The sequence below is a fragment of the Crotalus tigris genome, unplaced genomic scaffold (assembly GCF_016545835.1).
Source record: "Crotalus tigris isolate CLP2741 ecotype Arizona unplaced genomic scaffold, ASM1654583v1 scf7180000024339.11422700, whole genome shotgun sequence".
NCBI classification, from domain to species: domain Eukaryota; kingdom Metazoa; phylum Chordata; class Lepidosauria; order Squamata; family Viperidae; genus Crotalus; species Crotalus tigris.
The window spans coordinates 1456308-1482169 of record NW_024100509.1 but is presented as its reverse complement, the minus strand read 5'-3'; the positions used below and the strand labels follow the sequence as shown (position 1 = coordinate 1482169).

Genomic DNA, 25862 nt, shown 5'->3' with positions numbered 1-25862 from the left:
GCTACTGTTAGAGAATTTTAATTTCTCTGTTGGTGAAAAATAAATCAGAAGCTCTCACAGTTGACTGTATTTAGCTGATTCAAATAACCTTTTTATATTCATATCAAAATATTTACAATACCATACATTCTTCTTTACAGCAACATAGCTTAATGAAGACTTCTTACAGAGAGATACAGAGACAAACCTGAGACTGAAAATTCAGCTCCTAACTCAATACCTTAATACTCAGTAGCACTTTCTTTACATTGGCTGACTGAGTTACCACATGACTCTTCCTGCTCATGATTATTCCAACACTCCTCCCTTTATGACAGGAAGAGACATCAGACCTATTGACTTAATACAATCTCCATAGTGAACACCATCCAATGGTTTAGTCATCATGTCTGCCAAATTATCCTCAGAAGAACAATGATGTAAACTAATCAATTTTCCTTTTACAGCTTCCTTGACATTACAATACTTAATGTCTACATGTTTACTTCTGTTCTTCACTCTGTCACCAGTTGCCATTTTTATACAGGCAGCACTGTCTTCAAATACCTTTACAGATTCTTTTACATTAATATTTAAATCTTGCAACAATTGTACATACCATGTTACTTCAGAACACAATTCAGATAAAGCAATAAACTCTATTTCCGCTATTGCAATAGCAACAGTTGTTTGTTTTCTGGACTTCCATCCAATCAGAGGCCCTCCAAACAATATTATAATCCCAGAATTTGATTTCCTTGTGTTTATGTCATTTGCATAGTCACTATCGACATAACACTTTAATTTCAATTCCTCAGTAATCTGTATTTAAAGACCCAAATTTATAGTTCCCTTTAAATATCTGAGAACCCTTTTTACACCCATCCAATGTAACTTTGTAGGTGCAGCAGTAAAACGATTCAACATGCTTACTGCGCAAGCTATGTCTGGTCTGGACCACTGTGATAGATATAACTCCCTATTGCTGAGTGATATATCTCTTGATCACAGGTTTCACCTTTGTCTACACTTAAACTATTATAAAAATCCATACTCATGGGTGTAGGAGCAGTATTGCAATCTTTCATATTATATTTTTCCAATAACTGCTCAATTTTTCTCCTTTGACTGAGAATATAACTACCTTTTTCATTTTTCCGTATCTCTACACAGAAATATTTTTTTATTTCTCCCAAATTCTTTAATTCATATTTATTTCCTAATTTATCAGCAAATTCCTTGACTTGTGATGCATCCTTTGCGATGAAGCAAAGATCATCCCCAAATGATAACAGTAGACAATTCCCTCCTTGTAACTGTCCAGTATATATACAATTATCAGCTTTGCAACTTTTAAATCCAAGACCCTTTAAAGCAGTATCTAAACAGATATTCCAGTTTCTGACTGACTGCTTCAGCCCATAATTAGCCTTGTTTAATTTATACACCATGTTAGGCTTTGCAATTTCATACCCTGGTGCTTGGATCATATAATTTTTTTCCTCTAACTCAGCATTGAGGAATGTAGTTGTGATATCAAAGTGCCAGATTTTATGCTTATATGCCGCTGCCGACACCAGTGCTAATCTTATACTTTCACTTTTCACACTTGGCGCAAATACTTCATCGTAGTGCACATTCTTTAATTGTGAAAAACCTTGTGCCACTAACCTGGCCTTATATTGTACATCATTATTTGGCAATACCTTTTTCTTATATACCCACTTACAACCCACAGCTTTGGTTCCCTGTGGCAAAGTCACTGATTTGAATACTTCATGGTCTCCCATGGATTTCATCTCTTTATCCATGGCCTCCTTCCATCTTTCTTGTTCAGCTTTTGGTAATGCCAACACTTCTTTATAACTTCTTGGCTCATATCACACATTGCAAACCTTTACCTTTCTGGCAGAATACCTGTCAGGCAGAATTCCTTTGTTACATCGCTCTGACCTACGTGGTATTAACTGCTCCTGTGTCTCAAGTCTTTCTGGTTTCATGTCTTGTTCAGCCTCTCCTCCCTGAACATTGACATTTTCAATAATCATTTTTCCATCATTAGATGAGTTATTGTCGTTAAATAGATCACCGTCATTAAGTGAGATACCCAGTATTTGCATTAATTCTGTCCCAATTTTGTTCTGCAGAATTAGCAGACCTTGAAATTACAATTCTTTTACCTCCATCGCTAAAGCGATATCCTTTTGATCCTGGCTCATAGCCCACAAACCTGAGCTTTCTTGCCTTTTGCTGTCCCTTTCTTCTGATTGCTTTTGGAATATGTACACATGCAGTACTTCCAAAAATTCTCAAATGTGCCAGTGATGGCTTTCTTCCATATAGAATGGCATATGGAGTATTATTAATGGAGGAACTCCACAGCCTGTTAACTATATAATTGGCAGTCAATATGGCTTCTCCCCAATATGACCTACTCATACCAGAATCCTCTAACAATGAATCTTTCATTGTTTGCAAAACACTATTCCTTTTTTCAGCTACACCGTTCTCGGCTTCTGTGTAAGGATTTGTACTGTGTCTTATCCCCAACTGCCCCAACCATTGTTGGAATTTAGTTGACATAAATTCAGTACCTCTGTCAGTTTGCAACTGACACACTTGTTGTCTGTACCTTCTCTCTACAAAACGTACCCACTGTTTGAATTGTTGTAGCACCTCTGTCTTACCTTTAAGCAAGTAGCAAAACGAATACTGCTATAATCATCAACAATTACCAGTGCATATTTTGCTCCTCCCAAACTGGCTTGTATAGGTCCCACCAGATCTGCATGGACCAGCACTAGAGCTCTTTTTGTTTGTCTTGTGTTATATTTACTAACTGGGAATGCCTTTGACTTCGATGCTTTGTATACTGCACAGTCCAAATATGTTTTGCATCCCTTCAGATTTAGCCCTTCTGCAAACTCTTGCATTTGCTGCAAAATTTTAAAGCTTGCATGGCCAGGTCTTCTATGTAGAAGATGAACGCACGAATCATGCTCTGCAACATTCTTAAATATATGGGAACATTGAACCTTTTGTCCCTGTAGTACATATAGGTTATCTTCCTTTATGCCTTCTGCACAAATATTCCCATTTTCTTTTGATGAGACACTTCCCATTTACAAAAATGATCTCAAAACCTTGTTTGTCTAAATTAGACACACTTAACAAATTATGTTCCATCTCAGATACACAAAGCACATTGGTAAACTTTGATTCCAAATATGGAATTTTTACATCACCTGTTCCGATGACTTTTGTTTTCTGGCCATTTGCCAAAGCCACAGCTTCTTGTACTACTGGAACAAAACCTGCAAAATAATTCAGAGTCATTAACAATTGTTTGACTTGCCCCACTATCTATTAGCCACTTGTTTCTGTTGTTGCTATAGCAAACTTTTGCAATACCAAAATGTTTCTTTTGCAAATCAGTCCTTTTTGCTTGCACAAATGTCCTTTGCTGCAAATTGTTCCTCTGCAAACAGTTCCTTTTCAGCTGTGTGTTTGCTCCATAAATGTAGCAATTCTTTTCTTGCTGAGCCCTCTGCTTGCAAAATCTCTCTTTTGATGCAACTTGGTCCCATCTGCTTGTTTCTTCTCTGGAGACTTGCAGTCTGGACCCCCTCCTCAGGAATTTCACCTCCTCATGGCTGTTCCTAAAATGTTGCTTTTCTTCTTCATTTAGCAAACATCCTTTTAAAGCAGTGGTTCTCAACCTTTCTAATGCCGTGACCCCATAATACAGTTCCCCATGTTGTGGTGACCCCCAAGTGGGTGTGGCCACCAATAAGAGGGAGTAGGACAGCTAGGGAAAAGGGAAAAAAATGGCGGACAGCATGGTTTGGCGACCCCCATGAAATGGTCGTTTGACCCCAAATGGGGTCCCGACCCACAGGTTGAGAACCACTGTTTTAAAGCCTCAAAATTTAAGTCTTATTCTTCTTTACACTCAAATATCGCAGAAACTGTGTCCCAGTTTTATCTAAACTGTTCAACACTAATAAAACCTTCTGGGACTCAGGGAATTTAATCCCATGTTGTTCTAAGTCCAAAAATAAACTTTGCATTTTATTTAAATGCTGTTCCACAGATTCGCCTGGTTGCAAACAGGCCCTGTAAAGCTTTCTTGACAATTGCACTATATTGCATGCAGAAACATTCACGTGCACAGCTCTCAACTTCAACCAAATCTCCTTTGCAGTCTTTAAATTTGCAACATTTAGAAATTGTTCATCATCTAAATTCAAGATGAGATAAGCCATTGCTTGATCATGACTTTTCTGATCAGCAGCTGCAAACACGTGTGATGGATTTTCTATGATATACCACAGCTCTTTAGCTTTTAGCAAACATTCCATTTTTGCAGCCCACACAGTGTAATTCTTCTAACCCAAATGAGGCACAGAGCTTTCCTTAAATTCCATGGCAGCCATTCTGCTAATTCTGCCTTGTTCTTATACTTTCTAAACAGAGACAATTTCTTCCAGCTTTAAATTACAATGCAGTCCTTAGTAAGCTCTGGGCCCATAACCTGTTAGAGAATTTTAATTTCTCTGTTGGTGAAAAATAAATCAGAAGCTCTCACAGTTGACTGCATTTAGCTGATTCAAATGACCTTTTTATATTCATATCAAAATATTTACAATACCATACATTCTTCTTTACAGCAACATAGCTTAATGAAGACTTCTTACAGAGAGATACAGAGACAAACCTGAGACTGAAAATTCAGCTCCTAACTCAATATCTTTTACACAGACTCAATAGCACTTTCTTCACATTGGCTGACTGAGTTACCACATGACTCTTCCTGCTCATGAACATTCCAACAGCTACTGATTTTTAATGTGCCAAATTGAGCACACTATGACACCTATACAATACATTTTAAAGGCAATTCTCTATCAGCTGAAATAGAAACATCTATGTAGGAAAGCTATTAGTGAAGCTTTGAATAAGTTATGGGTCTGAGGAGATCACATGACACATTTCATTTTATCAAAATATTTCGATTCTAGCTATTTCAAAGGGCTATGAGCATCTAGAAACTAAAAACAGGGTTAAAAAAATACTTGAATCAGAGGAATTAATGGATGTCCTTTTTCAAAAAAATTGTGTACTTGGAGTCCTTAGTAGTTTCTGAGCTTGGTTGTTTCTTGCAAGCTTTCATACCCAAACTAGGAACATAATTAGTGCAAGAAGTGCTCTCTTTTTATATACTAGTGGCTTGCCCTGTCAGTATTGGTGGGAGTGTTCTTAGTAGTTCCTTGATTAGGGTGTTCTTTACTGTTAGCTTGTTTGTCTGAGTTGGTAATTCCTTAATTGGGGTATTGTTTACTACTTAATTATTGGTCTAATATTAATCTTGGTCTTACTCTCTGCTTGTCTGGGTGTTGATTGCTGGCAAGGAGGTGTTTTGGTCTTTCTGTCTCCTGATTGGCTTTTTTGATTGCCTGTTTTGAATGGTATGTAGATGTCATTTAGCTCTATGTGTCTGTTGTGGGCTCATTTGAGTACCAGGCTTCCACTAGTTCTCTAGCGTTTTTAGATTTTTGCTGCAAGATTAAGGAGTTTTCAACATGTCTTCTAATTTGCTACTTGGTGTTCATGTATGCCCTATGCTAGTGTTCTGCCTGCTTGTCCTACTTGGGTGGTGTGGGTGGTTTTACAATAGAGACTTGTGTTTCTAATTTGCCATTGTTGCCTCTACTGATAGGGATATCCAGGAAGGGTTTTGTGTTGTTGTTTTCTCCCCTTGTGAATTTTATTTCTTTGAAGATGTTGATAGTTCTGGGAATATTAACATAATATGTTAACATTATAACGTTCCCCAGAGTCATCTCAGAGTTCTGTGTCAATTGAAATGAATCTAGATAAAAGTGTCTATGCTAGAGCTTGTCATTTACCAACTGCTTGGGTATTTGCCAAGAAAGAATATATTAGAATATATTAATCTATAGCTCTCCTCTGGGTCAATAGCAATTTAATTGCTACCTTCTTTTAAATAAGCTCATATTCAATCCTTTTATAAACAATTTATATCATGTCCCATACCCACTACTCATCTTTTTGTTAAAGAAATTTGCCCTAAGAAGCAAAAATGAAACATACAAGCAATCAGCAAACATATCATACTACTAAGGGTTCCAGCTATATGTATTTTATGATTATTAGAAAGGCTTCAGACCATTTTGAAAAGCTTTGTTGAATAATACTGAAAGCACACAAAACCTCTGGGGAAAAAATAATCTTCACTACTATAACATAGACTCAGTAAAGAGTTCTTGTGTTTGGTTAATTTCATCATAAATCTGTGGGCCAGCAGTTTGACATGCCTGCCGTAATATCTAGGCTAATCCAAGGAACTTCACAGGCTTTATTCAGTATCAGTTGTTGGTTATTATACCATCAGCTGCTTGTGAAATGTCAATATTCAGTGTATTGGGTAATCCATTTTGGGGGGGAATTAGAAATAGACTTCTCACCCCTGGAGTTAGATAACATTATTGAAAATGTTGTTGTTTTAGAAGTTAAGATATGAACAAAGGTTGTATTATATATTAGGATCTAAACAAATGAAATCAGATTACAAGATACATACTCTGCTTAACCTTATAAAATTGATTCTGATGAACTGAAATGTTTTACAGTGGAATGGACTTCCGTATAAAGTGGTGGGATTTCTTTTATTAGACTCTTTAAAATAGATGATCACCTAGGCCAGTGGTAGCGAACCTATGGCATGGGTGCCAGAGGTGGCACTCAGAGCCCTCTCTGTGTGGGCACACACGCCGTCGCCCCAGTCCTAGGCCTTCAGCTGGGTTTTATAAAATCTTTTCACTTTAGGCCTCCACCGCCGTCTGCAAAAAAAAAAAAAAAAAAGGATTCAATCAGTCAATTTCAACTTCTTGTGGGGAAAAAAAAGATCTTGCAAAGTTGGAATTGATTGATTGAACCTTTTAGTCCCACACAGTCTGCCGTTACCACCGCAGCCACGCCCACTCAGTGGGCCACACCCACCCAATGGCCTACATCCAGCCAATGGGCCATACCCACCCGGCACTCAACGATGCATAAGTGGGTTTTGGGTTGCAGTTTGGGCACTCAGTCTCTAAAGGTTCGCCATCACTGACCTAGGCTTTATCTGGGAACACTGTAATAGTAGATTTCCTGTATTGGCATGATTTGAATGAGATGAGAGAGCTGAAATACAGTTTTATAACCATGAAAATGAAGCTGACATAAAAACTGATCTAGAAACCACTTGCTACTTATTGTCTGGCTGATAAAATCAAATCAAGCAGGTCTTGCTACGTTAATTAAACCAATGGTGTGTTGAGACTGCATTTTAGATTATTCTGAAAGTCCTCAACATCAAATCCATGACCATCCAGTCAGCTGAAGCAGGGATGAACATTTGAGTTCATATTAGTAAAATTGCCCTAATATTGCCCTTGCACACATTTCAAGATACAGGATACTCTGTTGTGGGTTAAAATACAAAAGGATTTGGCTAATTGGAAAAAGCTGCAATTGTCCCTCTTGGGGAGAATAGCAGCGATTAAAATGAATGTTTTGCCAAAATTTCTTTTCTTATTTCAAATGATACCTATTTTAAAGAAAGAAGCAAATTTAGATGAGTGGCAGAAAGGCATCAATAAATTTATCTAGGCAGGGAAAAAACCAAGAGTAAAACTTAAAATTATACAAGATATACGAGAGAGAGGTGGACTCAAGGTACCGAATTTGAAATTGTATTATGACACTGTGGTTTTGACATTAATTAGTGATTGGGTTAACTTAACAAATGTAGATATACTCCTTCTGGAGGGATGGGATTTATTGTTTGGATGGCATGCCTATTTAATTTATAATAAAAAGGTCAATAGAGTTTTTAAATCTCATATTTTAAGAATTTCTTTACTTCGGGTTTAGAAGAAATATTATAGAAGTGATTCAAGAATTCCATTATGGGCTATTCCATGGCATGCAATAGAAGGAATAAGGAGAGGAGTTAAGATGGATACTATTTCTTATACACAATTACTTAAGTGGGATGGTAAAAATTGGCAATTAAAATCTATGGATGAATTACTACAAGAAAATATTATTTATTCTTGGTTTCAGTATAGACAACTATCGGAAAGGTGGAAGATAGATTATAAGGTGGGCCTGTTTAGAGAGGATGAGAATTTGTTAAAACAAATCAGAGATCAAAGTCGAACTCACATTAAAAGAATTTATGGTGTCTTAGTGGAATTGGATTCAGAAGCTGAGCTAGTTAAAGACTGTATGGTTAAGTGGGCACAAAATTTTGATGAACCGATTCTATTAGACACATGGGAGATTATTTGGGTGAGGAATGTCAAATTTACACAAGCCCAAAATCTACGGGAAAATTTTTATAAAATGTTTTATAGATGGCACCTTGATCCACAAAAAATGTCTCGTATGTATTCAAACCTGCAGCCTAAATGTTGGCGATGTGGTTGCTTGGATGCCACTTATTATCATATTTGGTGGTTATGTAAAAGTATAAAAGCTTTTTGGATTAAGATATGGTGGAATATCCAAAGAATTTTTAAAAGAAGGATAAAATTTACTCCACAACTGTTTTTGTTGGGTATTGTTTCGGATTGTGATGATAAAGAGACTATTTTAATGTTAAATTTAATTACTGCGGCTAGGCTGTTAATAGGGCAATACTGGAATAAGGAATTTTTGCTTACTTTGCAAGAATGGTTTTTTAAAGTATCTTATTTAGTGGAAATGGCAAAAACTTCGGCTTTCTTGAAAGACCAATCGCAAGAGAAGTATCTCTTGGTGTGGAAAAGATGGATAAATTTTATACAATATAAGTATGATATAAGAAAATACCATCTAGCTTTTGAATAATTTATATTTAAAATTTAAGATATTTATGTAGAAGTATAATTATTATTATTCTTTAATTTTTTTTACTTTCTCATTTTTTTTCTTTTTTCTTTTATTTATTTATCCTCCTTTTTGTTTTTTACATATAATGGAGTTAAAGTATGTTATAATTTGTTTATTGAGTTTAATGATATTAGTTTAAGGTTTATTTGAGGTTAAAAATTTTTTTTTTTCTTTTAAGTTCTAGTTAAGCCTGTATTCAGCTCTGGGAAGAATGGGGGAGGGTTTTGGGGAGGGATTGGGGAAAGGGTTTTTATTGTAAAATTTTAAAAAAATTTAATAATAATAAAAAAAAGATACAGATACTCATAACTGTCATTCAAATGTAAATCTTGGAAAAGGAGAACATATAACTTCAATAACCAGCTACTGCTGAACCAAAGTTACAACAAAATAGTAAACTAATACACATTAAACTAATTAAACTTTTCAGCCTTCCCTGTCTCTGCAGGGAAGCTCAGGAGTGGAAGATGAAAGAGTAAAACATGTGCTTTTATTCATGCTTATAGATACAAAAACAATCTATTTTAGAATCTAAATAGAGAACATAAAAATTCAAATTCACAAACATGATTCTTGGGGGAATGTGTTCTAATATTCAGCATGTTAAAATCTGACATTATGACATATGAAGGTTTGTTTATTCTTATAAATAAATTCCCAGAACATGAATAACCTAATAGGAATATAGCAGTAGTAGTAATTTTAAGTTGGGTTCCATACTCAGCTTTCTTGGCTACAAAGTACTTTATTAGACTCTGAGACAATTCCAGGAAAGACTAATTTCTAATTTAGGTTATTGTATAAAAATATGTGAGATTGCAGATAGAAATCTCTTCAGTGAGGAATAAACATCTACAAATTTGGATGTTCCAGTAATATGTATTATTATGAATTAGTAGCATAAAACCTTTGTCAGATTTAAGAAACATGCTAATCTGAGTGTTGCTGTTACATGTTTTTATTGACACTATGCAAATCCTTAGAAGTATGTTAGTGTAAGTAAAGAGTGCATATGAAGACTTTTATTTGAATAATTAAATCTGATTTTTTTTCAAAGTTTATGGTGCTGCTTTAGGAGTGTGTGGATATGTGTGTCTATGTACACATCTAATGTGCTTCTCTGGAACAAAGATTATATATGAAATATAGCTTGTGTTATACTGTATATGCGTTGCTTTAAAATGGTCAAAGTCTGGATATAAAATAATTTTATCTTTTAAAATCATAATTTACCAGGAGAACCAGTCTGATATAATGGTTAAAGCACCAGGATACAAACCAGAAGAGTGCTCTAGTCCTGCCTTAGGCATGAAAGCCTACCTGACTTTGGACCAGTCATTCTTTCAGCCCATAACATCAGGTTCAGGCAGCAAGCCAGTCAGTCAGTTCCTGTTGCAATCAAATGATCAACACTCAAGTGATCCGAAAAAAGTGGGCCTGCATTGTACTAGGAAGAATATATAAAAATGTCCTTCCTTATGGGTTGTACATCTTCTTCATTCTTGGCCTAGGAAGATAGAGTTAAGTGAGTAATCAGCCCAGAATTATTATCTTCCCACAATTAATCTAAGTCCAAGCCTCTTGAATTCTATTAACTCCTATCTAGCGCCAGTTTAGTACTGAATGTTAGTTGACTAGATTCTTGAGTATAGGCTTGAGCAATAAATCTTTTTAACTGCAACTTAGAGTATGGTCCTGATTATGTCTGACAACTTGGTTTTCTTGAATGTGGTTTATTTTCTTGAAATATGATAATACTATTTCAGAATCACCAGTCATTTATTGTTTGCAGGCTAAGGAATATAATGGTATTAAAATTCCAGTTGACACCAGTAAGCCGAATCCCAATGAAGTGGAATTTGATAATTTATACTTGGATATGAATGGCATTATCCATCCTTGTACACATCCTGAGGACAAGTGAGTGGCATTTTTACTTAAATAAGGAGTCAGCATTTGTGGTATTTGAAATATTAATGTGATACTTTACACTGCAGGCCAGCACCCAAAAATGAAGATGAAATGATGGTTGCAATTTTTGAGTATATTGACAGGCTATTCAACATTGTGAGACCAAGGAGACTTCTCTACATGGCAATAGATGGAGTGGTAAGTATAAAACAAATTGCTCAATTATTCAGTTTTTTTTTTAAAAAAAAATCACAATAGTATGAGACTTAGCAAAAATAATTCTTTGCAAAATGGGATTTTAACATTAATTTAATGTTTATTTCATTTCTATTAACTAGCCAATATCAATACTTCAGTACATGTGACAAAACCTTGAGGCACAGTGGACTACAATATTTCATTATTACACATTTATTTATGGAGATTGTACGTGTGGGAAAGTCAGTAACAAATACATTTTTTCTCATTTAACTGAATCATATAAAATAATATTAATATTGTATATTTAGTAGTATTTTAAAATTTCCCAGAATTGTTCATAGTGTAGCAGTCTATAAATATTGCTGTATGTGTGTGAATGTATGCGTCTGTGTAATTTGTATGTAAACTTTCAAATATAGTGATACAATCAAAACTTAATAGTTCTCCAGCGCTGGAGATGGATAATCCACGCAGTGGGTTGAGACTGTATTCCTGGCCAATCAGATCAGTCAGCCAAAGTTGCCACGCCCCGTCTTGGACCATGATCCTCCAGTCTTGACTGATCTCGCCATGAAGACACATCTAGAACTTTTGGCTCCTGGGCAGGTATAGTTCCTTTCCATTAGGGGGGGATTTTTTCTAGTAGCTGAAATTGCTTAGTTTAAAAGTTAATTAGAGATAATTTAATTCAATTTAATTGACCACTCAAAAATTTCCTTGCTAAATTGTAAAACTCAGGAAGTCAGATTCCTACAGGGGAAACCTCCCCCACTTAAAAGGGGGAAATCCCTAACTCCCCTCCCTAACCAACCCCAGCCACCTTCCAACAGCCGGCAGCCGCCTTAAACAAACGGGGGGGAGGCTCGGGCAACCCCTCGCGTTTAAAACAAACAAAAAAAAAAAGACAGAAAGGCAAGCAGTTAGCGAGGGAAGCGGAGGACAAAGGGGACGCATGCTGGGAGGGAGATTGAGTAAGGGAAACAGCTGGCGTGCGAAGGAGCAGTCTTTTCACTCCAGGCTGCTCAGGATTTTTTAAACGAGGCGCCATTGTCTGCACAGCTGGAAGCACGCGCAGCTCTTTGTTACAACCGCACGTGGCATAGGCAGCCTTGTTAACACATGCGCAGTAGTTTCCTGGCAGCGGCGGCCATATTTTTTGTCCAAACAGGGGAGTTAAAGTTCCTTAAGGAAGCTAGGTTCAGCCGCTGGAGTGAATAATAGGCAAGCAGTACTGGGGTACTAAAGCATCTATTAGTCATTCAGAGACATTCAAATCAGACACATAGCTACTGATGCCAGGACTTGGTGTCTTCTACCTAAAGTAAATAAGAACCTTTCATAACTAACTGTGTTTAGTTGCCTTTGGCTCCTTCCAGACTTCGGGTCCCCCATTAGTGGCCCGTACGCCTCTGGATTTAGTGGTGGGTTCCAGGCATCCCCAGTCGCGTGCCTGTCCTTACCCACCATAGTCAAGCCGGGTTCCAGGCATTCCCATTAGCGTGCCTGTTCTTATCCGTGCACAGTGACTAACTCTGACAATTTGGCAGAGTCTGCTCCTGAGTTCCAGACGCCCCCAGTAGTGCGCCTGTCCTTACTCAAAGTTGGAGCTCTCCTACTACCTGGGTCCCCCCTATCGCGGCCCAGCGTTAGTGGAGAATGGAGGAAGCAATCATTCCCTCCACTGGAGCCCCGCCTTCATCCTCTGGAGCACCTGCTTCAGAGGATTCGGAATCCTCTGCAGCCCCTAGAAAGGCTGCAAGGAAGTCATCAAAGAAGGCTGACAAACAGGCAATCAGAAGACACCAAGCCCTAGAAAAAGAGTTCGACAGAGCCCAGAAAAGGGCCAGAATTGAAAATAGGCAGAATGGGGGAATAGGTTCTGATCTACCGCTGGGTCTCCCTTCATCCCCACGGGCCATTTGGTCATTAGGGAGCTCATCACAGTCCCAAACAGAGGGTGGGATAGGCGAATTCTCATCGCTCTCCCGATCCCCCTCCCCACGGAGGTTGCAGGAAACCCCGAGGACCATGCTAACCACAGCACCTGCAGGGTCCCAGGCAATGGTCACTCCTCCTGCATTGACGGGGGATCTGCTAGCTACCCTAATAGCACAGGCAGTGGACCGTGCATTTGAGGCCAGGGCTCAAACTTCAAAAGCCAAGTCTCTAGGACTTAGAACGAGGCATCGGGAGGAAACGGAGGACCATCAGGACCTCTCCTCCGTCTCAGACTCGTCGGTCTCTGAGGAAGCTTACCTGGACCAGCCAGGTACGTCACAAGGGATTCAAATGTCTGAGGAGGAGGAGGACACCTCACCTCAAGGGCCGTCCTTCAGCGGCCTGTTTAACCCTTCTCTTTTTGTTACTATTCTGCGCAAGGCTGAGGCCACAGCCCATCTGGGGCATGGGACACCAGCGGAGCCTGTCACAGTTGACACGGAGGCTGAGCCGACGTTCGCCGAAAAGGTAACCACTCAACACCGCATACCATGCCCGACCATGTTCCTAAACACAATAAGGAAACAGTGGGCAGCGCCAACCTCCCTACCGCTTCCTAGCAATGCGGAGAGGAAGCTATTTAACGTAGCAAAGGAGCTAGAGGGAACATTAGAGGTGCCGGTGGTGGACGAACCCATAGGTCCCCTGATATCGGACACGGCCATATCAGGAGATTTTGCTGAGGCTCTTAAAGCCGAGGACCGAAAGAGTGAGTCCAACTACAGGAGAACGCACCAGGCAATAGCTTGGGCTACCAGGGCGTCTACCTCCGCGTCCTTTTTCACCAGAGCCACACTTTGTTGGCTCCGTGAGCTACAGGGCCGGGTTCCCATGGAAGATATACGCACTCATCAGGAACTCAGCAAAATGGTAGCGGCCACGGAATATGCGTCGGACGCAACACTGTTAGCGACCAAGTTTTCAGCCAAGGCAATGGCGGCAAACAACACGAGCAGGCGCATCCTCTGGCTAAAGAACTGGCAGGCGGATACCAAATCCAAGTGGAAATTGGCTTCGGCTCCGTACCAAGGGGCAAAGCTGTTTGGTGAGGCACTAACGCCATACCTGACAGAGAACAAGGACAAGCGCAAGGTCCTTAAACACATGCTTAAAAGGCAGGACAAGAGACCCGGCTCCTGGGGAAGGAAACAATCCTTTCGTACGGAAGCCAGGGTCAACTACTTTCAAAATTCCCAACCCTTCCAAGCTAGACAGGATAGGGAAAGACAGGGGGACAGACAGAACACAAGACATAGGCAAACACAGGGAAGACGGCCCTTTCGGGGGAACAACCGCCCCTTCCGCCGTACCAGATGACTCCCGCCCAGACCTTCCCATAGGGGGCAGACTAGCAGGGTTTGCTCCCCAGTGGGAAGAGACCACCACGGACGTATGGGTCAGGAACACCATACGTCATGGTCTATATCTAGAATTTCTCTCAAAGCCCCCGAACCGCTTCCGCCCGTGCCCCTGCCCCACAAACCCAACAAAGAGAAGGCTCATGAACGAGGCCGTTCAGCACCTTCTAAACATACGGGCCGTAGAGCCGGTGCCTATGAACCAGAGAGACCAGGGGTTTTATTCTATCCTCTTCGTGGTCCCAAAACCCTCGGGGGGTTGGAGAGCCGTTTTGGATTTGAAAAGGCTAAATTTCTACATAAAATACCGCAAATTCAAAATGCAGACACTACGCTCCATCCTTGGAAGCGTAAGGAAAGGGGATTTTCTGGCATCGATCGACCTCACGGAGGCATACTTGCACATCCCTATCTCTCTGGCTCACCGCCGCTTTCTACGGTTTGCCTACAGGGGGCACCATTTTCAATACAGGGCACTTCCATTCGGCCTGTCATCAGCGCCCAGGGTGTTCACCAAGATTCTGGCGGTTCTGGCAGCACAACTAAGAAACGTACCAGTCAGAGTCCAGTGCTACCTGGACGATATTCTAATCCAGTCATCGTCCGCCCAGCAGTCTCGGGCGGACCTAAAGTTAGTGATAAAAATGCTGCAGGACCACGGCTTCTCGGTGAACTTTCCAAAGAGCCATCTAACCCCAACTACGAGAATACTCCACCTGGGAGCGGTCATAGACACAAAGGAATGCAAGGTGTACCTATCACAGGAACGCCTCAGCAGCATAAAGAAAGCCGTAAAACAGGTAAGCCGCGGTCAGTCAGTGACGCTGGTCTGCCTCTCCCAGCTGCTAGGGAAGATGATATCGACCATAGCAATAGTTCCTTGGGCAAGGCTGCACTCAAGAGAACTGCAATGGTTCATGCTCCCGTTTCAGAGACAACAAATCAGTGCATCCCGGAAGAGGGTAGGCATACCTCTGAGAGTACGACACTCCCTCAGGTGGTGGCTATCTCCAGCTCTCCTCAGGGGGTCCCCCTTCAGGGAACCAGACAGAGTAGTAGTCACAACAGATGCGAGCTTATTCGGCTGGGGAGGCCACTTGGGGACCAAGTGGACACAGGGCCGCTGGTCAGCGGTGGATCTCCGACACAACATAAACTGGCTCGAGCTGCGGGCTATTCACCTAGCGTTAAGGCATTTTCACAGCAGCATAAAAGGCAGGCACGTACTGGTCCTGACGGACAACGTGACAGCCAAGGCCCACATAAACCGTCAGGGGGGCACACACTCTCGCTCGCTCTCGGCCGAGGCCCTCCTACTGGGGGCCTGGGCGGAACAAAATCTGGCCTCCATAAAGGCCGACCACATATCGGGGGAGGCAAACATCCAAGCAGATCTGTTGAGCAGATCAACAATAGATCACTCGGAGTGGCAACTACACCCGAGGATCTTCAGGGAGGTCTGTCACCGCTTCGGGCTTCCCCAGGTGGACCTTTTTGCCTCTCCTTCCAATGCCCACCTAACTCGCTTCTTCTCCCGATTCCCATCCAAGGGAGCAGAGCAGACGGACGCGTTACGGAGCCCATGGCCAAGGGGGCTCCTGTACGCGTTTCCACCCTTACCTCTCCTTCCGGCGGTAGTACGCAAGATTCTGCGGGAAAGGGCCGAGGTAATCCTTGTGGCCCCTTATTGGCCAAGGAGACCTTGGTTCGCAGACTTGAGGAGTCTCTCCCGCACGAATCCATGGCGGATTCCTCCGGAGAGGATCTCCCTCAAGCAGGGGGAGATCTCCCACCCAGAGCCACAATGGCTACAACTAGCCGTCTGGCTCTTGAACGGTCAATTTTAGCCAAGGGGGCTTGCTCACAGGGTGTAATTAGGGTCATACAGGCATCAAGGCGCCCCTCCACGAACCGTATCTACGAGGCCACGTGGAGAAGCTTCCAATCATGGTGCTCTAAACAGGAATTGTTACTCGAAGGGATCACAATTCCCAAGATCCTAGAATTTTTACTAGATGGCCTAGAGAGGGACCTCTCGCCAAACACACTGCGCAGGCAAATCGCCGCCCTCTCAACTATACTTTCTGCCAGCCCCGGTGAATCCTTGGGCAAGCATCCCTTAATACGATCCTTCCTCAAGGGGGCTGCAAACATCAGACCGCCAACCGTGCATAGGTATCCATCGTGGGAACTACCACGAGTACTACAAGCTCTTACCAGAGCGCCCTTCGAACCACTCAAAACATGTGACATTCGCTATCTGACCCATAAGGTAGCATTCTTGGTAGCCATCACGTCAGCTCGGCGGATATCCGAGTTAGCTTCTCTCTCAATGAGGAAGGACCTGTGCCATTTTCACAGGGACAAGGTAGTCCTAAGAATAGACCCTTCATTCATTCCAAAGGTCAACTCCCTTTTTCACAGATCACAGGAAATAGTCCTACCAGACTTCTGTCCAAACCCAGCTCATCCCCTGGAGCAACAATGGCACACTTTGGACGTACGCAGGGCACTAAGACATTACATTTCACGCACAGCGGAATTCCGACGCTCGGAAGCGCTTTTCATATCCTTCAACCCTGCTACTAGGGGCCGGAAGGTCTCGTCCTCTACCATCGGTAGGTGGATTAGGGCATGCATCACGGGGGCATACCAGGCGGAGTCCTTGCAAGTCCCCAAGCATATCACGGCCCATTCCACAAGGAGTGCTGCCACCTCAGCAGCATGGGCCATGCAGGCTTCTATTGAAGAGGTATGCAGGGCAGCCACTTGGGCCTCGCCCTCTCCATTCATTCGTCATTACAAAATCGACAGGTACTCCTCTGCAGAGGCCTCCTTCGGTAGGAGGGTTCTCCAGCAGGTGCTAGACCAAAGTTGCACACGGGACCAGTCTATTCCCCAACCCAAGGGACAATAGGCTTTGGTATGTCCCACTGCGTGGATTATCCATCTCCAGTGCTGGAGAAGGGGCGTTGACTTACCTGAACGCCTTTTCTCAGCACGGAGATGGATAATCCACACCCACCCTTATAGACTAGAATAATAGGGTATATTTAGTGGAGCCAAAACGTCTTACTGTCAGTCAATGGCTGCGCTCGAGTCAAGACTGGAGGATCATGGTCCAAGACGGGGCGTGGCAACTTTGGCTGACTGATCTGATTGGCCAGGAATACAGTCTCAACCCACTGCGTGGATTATCCATCTCCGTGCTGAGAAAAGGCGTTCAGGTAAGTCAACGCCCCTTTAATAGGAAGACAAAAAGTAAGAAAAATGTCATTTAAATTGTTAATGCTAATACTCTTCTTCTAGGCTCCCAGGGCAAAGATGAATCAACAGAGATCCAGAAGATTCAGAGCATCAAAAGAAGGAATGGAAAGTGTAGAAGAGAAGCAGAGAATTAGACAAGAAATTATGGAGAAAGGTAAATTGATAATCTAATATTTTTCATTAATAAGTAATTTGAAGAAGGGGTTCTTTCCTGCTTTTTATTGTCCTTACTTATTCTTGTATCTAGTAAAGCAAAATAGTCATGCAAATGCATGATTGATTGAGTTGCACAGTTTCTGTGTTATCTTTATTCACAAGGTTCTATTAAGTATATTCTAATTTACACTTGAAATGTCATGCCTGGAATTCTTTGTCAGCTTGTCTTGAGAGAAAATCCACCAAATAATAAAGAAATTTTTATTGAGTAAACAGCTAAATTGGATTAGAACCATTATCGTTAAGTGGTCATCAGATCTAATTGTGAATTCCAGAATAGAGATATCAGTAAAGTAAAATGCTATGGGTTAAAAATTAATGATATGAAATATATGTCTGTCTTCTATCTTATAATTTTGCCTGTTACACTAGTCTTCAGTTCTGTTACATGTTTTTTAAAGGTGGCTTTCTACCTCCAGAAGAAATTAAAGAAAGATTTGATAGCAATTGCATAACTCCAGTAAGTAGAACTACTATTATCTCCCAAACATAGCTTTGGTCACAGTCTATTGGTTGTTTAAGTACTGCTTGATAGTGGGTTTATAACTGTCATCTCAGACTCCGATTGCAGGTTAATATCTATCAAATATTTTTGTGAAGACTGTTGGCATTTCCAGGGGATGAAGATGCCACCTAAAATGCTACATTACAGAACTAATTAGGAAAAATCTTCAGGAGTTCAGGATGCTACTTTGATTGCAGTAGTAGTGGTGTCAAGTCTAAGTAGAAACTTGTAGCAAGACATAAATGGAAGAATAAAATGTCAAAAGATATATCTCTAAGTACACTTGTGCTGTTTTTTCTCTATCTCTAAATTTAGTGTGCATAATATAACTAAAATTCTTCTTATGTGCATTTCTCTCCTTCCCTTGCCATATGTTTCCTAAGAACTACATGTGAAAGGGCAAAGTCATCCAAAAGACAATAATGCTTTTGAGAAAAGCATTCCCAAGATTAACTTTGGGCTGGGTTTGTATGAGGAGAGAGAACGAACAGAAGTTTTTCATAATTCAGTTGCTAAAATAGGAACCTAATTTTTTACTCTCAAAACTCAAGTTTGCACAGAAACATAGTTCTGATGGATAATGTCATAATAGCAGTGAAATATTTTATAAATCTGGAAACAGGATTTTGTGAGATTCAGAGTATAAAGGGTAAGAATATTCTAGATCAGCTCACCTTACTGCATAATGACATTTTTACGGAAGAGAAAATGTTAGATTAATCAAATGGATTGAAAAGAGGAAAGACAATTCTTCTGTCTATAGGTGCCCCCAAGGTAAACATAGTTATGGGGTAGAGATAGATTATCTGTCAGTTTAAAATCTCTATTATTTTGAACATATATGTCCCCCCATTTTAGGACAGAAATAAAATGCTCAATTTGAGAATATCTTATTAAAGAAGACAACAGCAGAAAAGATGACAGTTAATGTTTTTAATTCAGATGGCATTTGGGGCACATTCTGATAATACGTTAACTTTAGCTTATGATTTAGTCATAAATTTGTCAGTGGTTTCCTTTTTCACTCTTCATGCTACTACAGCTGATATAATTGCAAATGTTTTTGATATAGCTTTGACCTACTCAAGCTAGTGTATATTTGTATTTATTTAAAATATTTATTTTAAAAAATTGCCCAATCTTGCCTTTAAACATTGTTTTATGTTCTTGGTATATAGGGAACAGAATTTATGGACAATCTTGCTAAATGTCTTCGTTATTATATTGCTGATCGTTTAAACAATGATCCTGGATGGAAAAACTTAACGGCAAGTTTCACTCTCTTGACTGTAATTCCAATTCTAATGTAAATGAATTTTAGGTAGGAAAACTCTTAAATATTGTTGAGGAACTTTTCACCCATATATTATGTAGGATATGTAATTTTGGGGAGAAAATACATTTTATTAAGTATTTATCAAATGATATTTCAATCCAGTTATAGAATGTCAAGTTTTTTTTATTGATACACAGTTTAGGAAGCATAGATATCAGTCTTAGGAAATGTACATAATTTCCTTCATATATAATGCTATTTATTTAAAACTCTTTCCATCTGTATGTTTGTAATTAATTTTTTTGTTGAGAGTTGAAACTAAACTCACGACAATTTTTTTAATTTGTTATTCCGAGGGTCTTTGATGCCCTTAAGGTTATTAATAAATATATAACACAACACAACATAACATAAATCTTTTACGACTGTAGCCCATCTAGATAAACTTTATAAATAAAAAAATAGGCAATTTCTGAAATTGACCAGAAAGTATAGCTTGTGAACTTAGTGTCTTTTAAAAAGCTTTAAAAGGGTCTGCCACAGTTGTAAGCAAGATAGTTAATAGCTTCATCTCCTGCTCCTGAACCCACAGAAGACTCCTGTCCTGCAATCTCCTCATGAGGAGCAGCCATCCAATTCACATGGGTCTCTCCCATCCTTTCCTTGTCTGGAAGGTACCAAGAAAGAGTCACTGGATCTTCAGTCTTTGTTGTGGGCATCAGCTCTGCTTTCACCGAGACATCTTCAGTTTGCCATCCCTCCCTCAGAAGTTCCAGATCTGAATATATTTCTGAGAATATATAGAACAGTGTTCTTCCAGTTTTTGTTTTTCAGAAATTACTCAAGGCATCAAAAGTTTAGAAAATATTTGCCAGATGTACATTAGTAATTTTCATGCTGATGTTCTGTACTGCAGAGGTCCCCAGCCTATGGTCCACAGCCCACTACTGGGCTGTGGCCTATTGGCCACCAGGCCGCAGGACAGGCTGGCCAGTGCACGCACCTACCTCCACTCGCACTAGAGCCCATAGACCCGTTTGTGCATGCGTGTGGCGCTTGCAGAGGCAGCGGCTAGCACATGCATGCATGTGCAAACAGGCCTGCTAGCCCCATGTGGCTTGGGTGGCCCATTTGTGCATGTGCGCAGTGCTAGCAGCGGTAGCTAGTACCTGTGCGCCTGCGCAAACAGGGCCACTAGCGCCATGTGGATTTCGCGGCCCGTTCACACATGCACACGATGCTAGCCCTGTGTGGGTTCGTGTGTGGCCCTGTTCATGGGTGCTCATGAGCATGTGTGCAAATTTTACAACTGCTCCCTTTCCCTCCGGGCCACCAGCATGAAAAGGTTGGGGACCTCTGCTGTATTGAGTATTTCAATTTACATCTTATATTGCTTCTTTTTGTTATTGATAGGTTATTTTATCTGATGCAAGTGCTCCAGGTGAGGGTGAACACAAAATAATGGATTACATCCGTAGGCAAAGAGGTAGGGATATTTTGTTTTTTACAGGAGAATATGCAGTTTAGTAGAATTAGTAGGATAACTTTGAACAGTTTGGATTAATATATTATTGTTTTATACAACAGGATTTGACAAAACACTCATTGAATGTGTGCAGAGCAATAAGAGTTTCACATGATTGTAATAATAGCTTAGTGCACGTACAACTTAAAGATATAAAATCAAAATTTAAAAATACAAAAATTGGCTTAGTGCTCTTTAGTCTATATAGCAACTTAAATTATGTGCCTGATTTTACAGTACGGGAAGTCCTAGACTTTCCAGTATGGTCAGAAGTCATGGCAATCATTACCTGAGGTGCTCACCCAATTGCCTCACTTAACAACCACAATCTCTGCTTTCCCTGTTACAAGTTGTTAAGCAGAACATGCGTTGCCTTCAGGGTGGGAAGGCCCTGGGATAAGCGGGGGGGGGGAAACAGTGTCAGTTGTAAGGGTGGATTGTCAAGCACCCAGTTTTGTTCATGTGATGGTAGGGACCCCGTTGGCCGTAACAATAATCATCACCTTATTTAAAGGGAAGTTATTGCATCTACAGAAAGAACAGGGCGGGAAAAACCATGCAGCAGAGTTTAAAATTCATATCTATATGCTTAGTAAATTGGCTAGCTGGATACATTGATACATGCTTTGTTTCTTCTGAATGTCTTTGAACTGGGTTGATATGTCCTATTTTTTATATATCATTGCTACTATTGGATTTGTTAATTTGTTTTTAATGTATTTCAATAATTATTTTATCCCATTGGATTTGATTGTACTGCATTTTCATTAAATTATATGTGGGAATTACACAAAATCAATTTGATTATATAAATGCAGAATATTTTGGAAAAATACTTAGCTGCTTACCTAGCTGTTATGGTTCTATATGATGAAAAATGAAATGGATCTATAAGATTATGTTGATTCTTCTCTCATATTGAAATTAAACTCCTGGCTATTTCCTTCCATCAGCCCTTCTCCAAGTCCTGCTGTGGCAGGACACTGTTCCTGGGAGGGATTACAGGTAGTCCTCAACTTAACAACCATTTGTTTAGTGACCATTCAAAATTAAAATGGCATCGAAAAAAGTGACTTATGACCAGTTTTCACCTTTGCAACCGTGGCAGCATCCTCATGGTCACGTGATCAAAATTGAGTATTTGGCAACTGGCATGTATTTATAAGACTTGCACTGTCTGGGAGTCATATGATCACCATTTGTAACCTTCCCAGCTGTCTTCCGACAAGCAATCAATGGGGGAAGCCACATTTACTTAATGGCTATGATTCACTTAACAACTGCAGTGATTCACTTAACAACTGTGGCAAAAGGTCACAAAATGGGGCAAAACTCATTTAGCTGCCTTGCTTAACAATAGAAATTTAGGGCTCAGTTGTCATAAGTCAAGGACTACCTGTAGTGAAGAACATTGGGAGTGTGTGCCAAAAATATATACAGTCATATTAAAAAGAAAATACACCCTCTTTGAGTTCCATGGTTTTACGTATCGGGACATAGTAAAAATCATCTGGTCCTCTTAAAAGTAGGTAAATATAACCTCAGATGAACAACAACATGTTCCATTGCAGCACCTTGATTCTTTTCTTTTTCAGCCAATCTTGTTGTAGGTTTGCTGGTGTGTTTGGGATCATTGTCCTATTGCAGACATGTCAACTCGTGACGTCACAGAGCTTTTTCCCCATTGCCGGCAATGGGGTGGATGCGGTTTCATCGTGATGCGCCTGGCCTGCGGGCCGGCAGTTTGACACCCCTGTCCTATTGCATGACCCAGTGTCGGCCAGGCTTTAGTTGTCGGGCAGATCTCCTCATATTTGACTCAATAATACTTTGGTATTCAGAGAAGTGCATGGTGGACTCAGTGACTGCATGTTGCCCAGGTCTTGTGGCTGCAAAACAAGCCCAAATCATTATCCCACCACCACCATGCTTGACAGTTGGTATGAGAGGTTTGTGCTGATATGCTGTGTTTGGTTTTTTGCCAAATGTGGCACAGTGCATTATAACCAAACCTCTCCACGTTAGTCTTATCTGTCTAAAGGACAGTGTTCCAGAAGTCTTGTGATTTGTTCAGATGCAACTTTGCAAACCTAATCCATGCTGCCATGTTCTTTTTAGAGAGAAGAGACTTTCTCCTGGGAACCTTTCCAAGTAAACCATATTTGTTCAGTCTTTTTCTAATTGTAGCATCGTGAACTTCAACATTTAACATGCTAATTGAGATCGGTAGAATCTGAGATAAAGCGCTCGGTTTTTTTTGCAATTCCTCTGAGCATTGTATGGTCTGACCTTGGGGTGAATTTGCTGAGATGTCCACTGCTGGGAAGATTGACAACTGCCTTGAATGTTTTCCACTTGTGAATAATCTTCCTCACTGTAGAAGGATGGACTTTCAGTTGTTTGGAAATGACCTTATAACCCTTCCCAAATTGATGGGTAGCATCTCTAAAATCATTACTAATATCTTTCCCATTTGGTATTGTGTTAACGTACATCTCAGTGCTGGAGATCAGCAAACTCCTAAAACTTCATCTTTTATAGAGGTTGTCACACTTGGCTGATGATCAATTGATCAAAGGCACTTGATCAGCAGCACCTGGCAGCTATTTAGCTCTTCATACCTAAAGAAGTATCAATCAGAATAGAACTGGAAGGGATCTTAAAGGTCTTCTAGTCCAACACCCTGCTCAAGCAGGAGAACCTATATCCTTTCAGACAATTGGCTGTCCAGTCTCTTAAAAGCCTCCAGTGATAAAGCACTCACAACATCTGAAGGCAAGTTGTTCCATTGGTTAATTGTTCTCATTGTTAATTCCAGGTTGCTTCTCTCCTTGATTAGATTTCATCCATTGTTTCTTGTCTTGCCTTCTAGTACTTTGGAAAATAAGTTGACCCCCCTCTTCTTAGTGGCAGCTCCCCAAATACTGGAATACTGCTATCATAGCACCCTAGTCCTTCTTTTCTCTAGACTAGCCATATCCAGTTCCTGCAACTGTTCTTCATATGTTTTAGTCTTCAGGCCTTTAATCATCTTAGTTACTCTTCTCAGAACTTTTTCCAAAGTCTCAGCATCTTTTTTATAATATGATGACCAAAACTGGATGCAGTATTCCAGGTATGGTCTTAATAAGGTTTTATAAGGTGATACTAATACTTCATGTGATTTTGATATTATACTCTGTTTATACAATTAAGGATTGTATTAAGGTTTTTTGGCTGCTGCTGCTAGCTCATGTTTAAGTGGTCATCCATTAAGACTCCAAGGTCCCTCTCACAGTTACTGTTTTTGAGCCAGGTTTTGCCTAATCTGTACTTGTACCTTTGGTTTTTCCTGCTCAGGTGTTAAACCTTGCTTTTATCCACATTAAATTTCATGTTGTTGGATAGGGCCCATTGTTTAAGCCTGTCAAGATCTTTTTGGATCCTGAGCTTGTCTTCTGGGGTATTGGCTATTCCTGCCAGCTTAGTGTCATCTGCAAATTTGATGAGTTCCTCTTCTAATCCCTCATCTAAGTCATTTATGAAGAGTACTGGGCCTAAGATAGTACCTTGTGGTACCGCCACCCCTTACTTCAGTAAGGATATACTTAGTTTTTCATACATGGCTTCTCCATTTAGGCTTCCTTTTTGTAAAATAAATGATGACATGGTATAATATGTCATGTATTGTTCATCTGAGGTTGCATTTACCTACTTTTAAGAACTGCTAAGGTTCAGATGATTTTTACTATATTCTTATATATGAAACCATAGATCTCAAAGAGGGTGTATTTTTTTTTTCACATCACTGTATTTTCAGTTAGGTTACCTAAGACATGAATCCCAGCTGCCTAGGTAAAATGAGCACACATCTATATTGGGAGCAGTGATATAGGAAGATGCTAGAGAAAAACAATCATTTTAGTGACAACAGCAAAGGCATCAATTCATACTGTGCAGAAGAAGGAAATGGTAAACCACCCCTATATTTTTACTTACATGGATAGAAGACCTGAAGGACCAACTTAGGAGCAGAGTATCATAGAGAAAAATTCTGTGGCAACTAAGAGTTGACATAAATTTGCTGGCACATAATCAACTGATAAACTTGATTAAATGACAAAATAGTAAATAACATTGTGGCAGTAATTGGAGCTAATAAGACATTGTGTTTATTATTCTGGTGAATACTTTCTAGTGAATCTTTCTAGTTTATTGTTTTTTCCAGATTGCATTTTTTTTGTTGCCATTCTTATTTCTTCAGAGTCCAGGGATGCGTTTATGAATGCTATAGTATCTTTTTAAATATAAGTTAAGTAAAGTCTAAACAATGTGTTGTTGTATCTTATCTGAGAAATATCAGAATTCTATAATGACACAATGTCCTTTTGTTTTAGCCCAGCCAAACCATGATCCAAATACTCATCACTGTTTATGTGGTGCTGATGGTAAGTCCATCTCTAGGCTTTTCTCAATTAGTAATAAAAGAAGACTATGTGGAGAATGTTTGTTAATCAGTTCAGTGCATGGTATCATTTTAAATAAAAGTTCATTTGTCTGAGTTAAATATTAAACTACCACTCATATTATGTCAGTTCAGATGAACCACCTAATTACATTTTCTTCCTGTAGTTCTTAGTACATGGCTTCCCTCTATTTTCTACTTACTATATATCGTTCTCAGTACATTTAATTATAACAATAAAT

At 40.1% G+C, this 25862-nt stretch overlaps 1 protein-coding gene across 1 annotated transcript in view; it reads left to right on the top strand.

The window, feature by feature from the left end:
* Window positions 1-25862, top strand: part of XRN2 (5'-3' exoribonuclease 2) — a 99117-nt gene that overhangs the window by 6027 nt on the left and 67228 nt on the right. The window contains exons 2-8 of the mRNA XM_039325971.1: window positions 10712-10839; window positions 10917-11028; window positions 17697-17808; window positions 18272-18330; window positions 19554-19643; window positions 21065-21137; window positions 25553-25603. Coding sequence (XP_039181905.1) covers window positions 10712-10839; window positions 10917-11028; window positions 17697-17808; window positions 18272-18330; window positions 19554-19643; window positions 21065-21137; window positions 25553-25603 — 625 coding nt within the window. The remainder of the gene's footprint in view (window positions 1-10711; window positions 10840-10916; window positions 11029-17696; window positions 17809-18271; window positions 18331-19553; window positions 19644-21064; window positions 21138-25552; window positions 25604-25862) is intronic.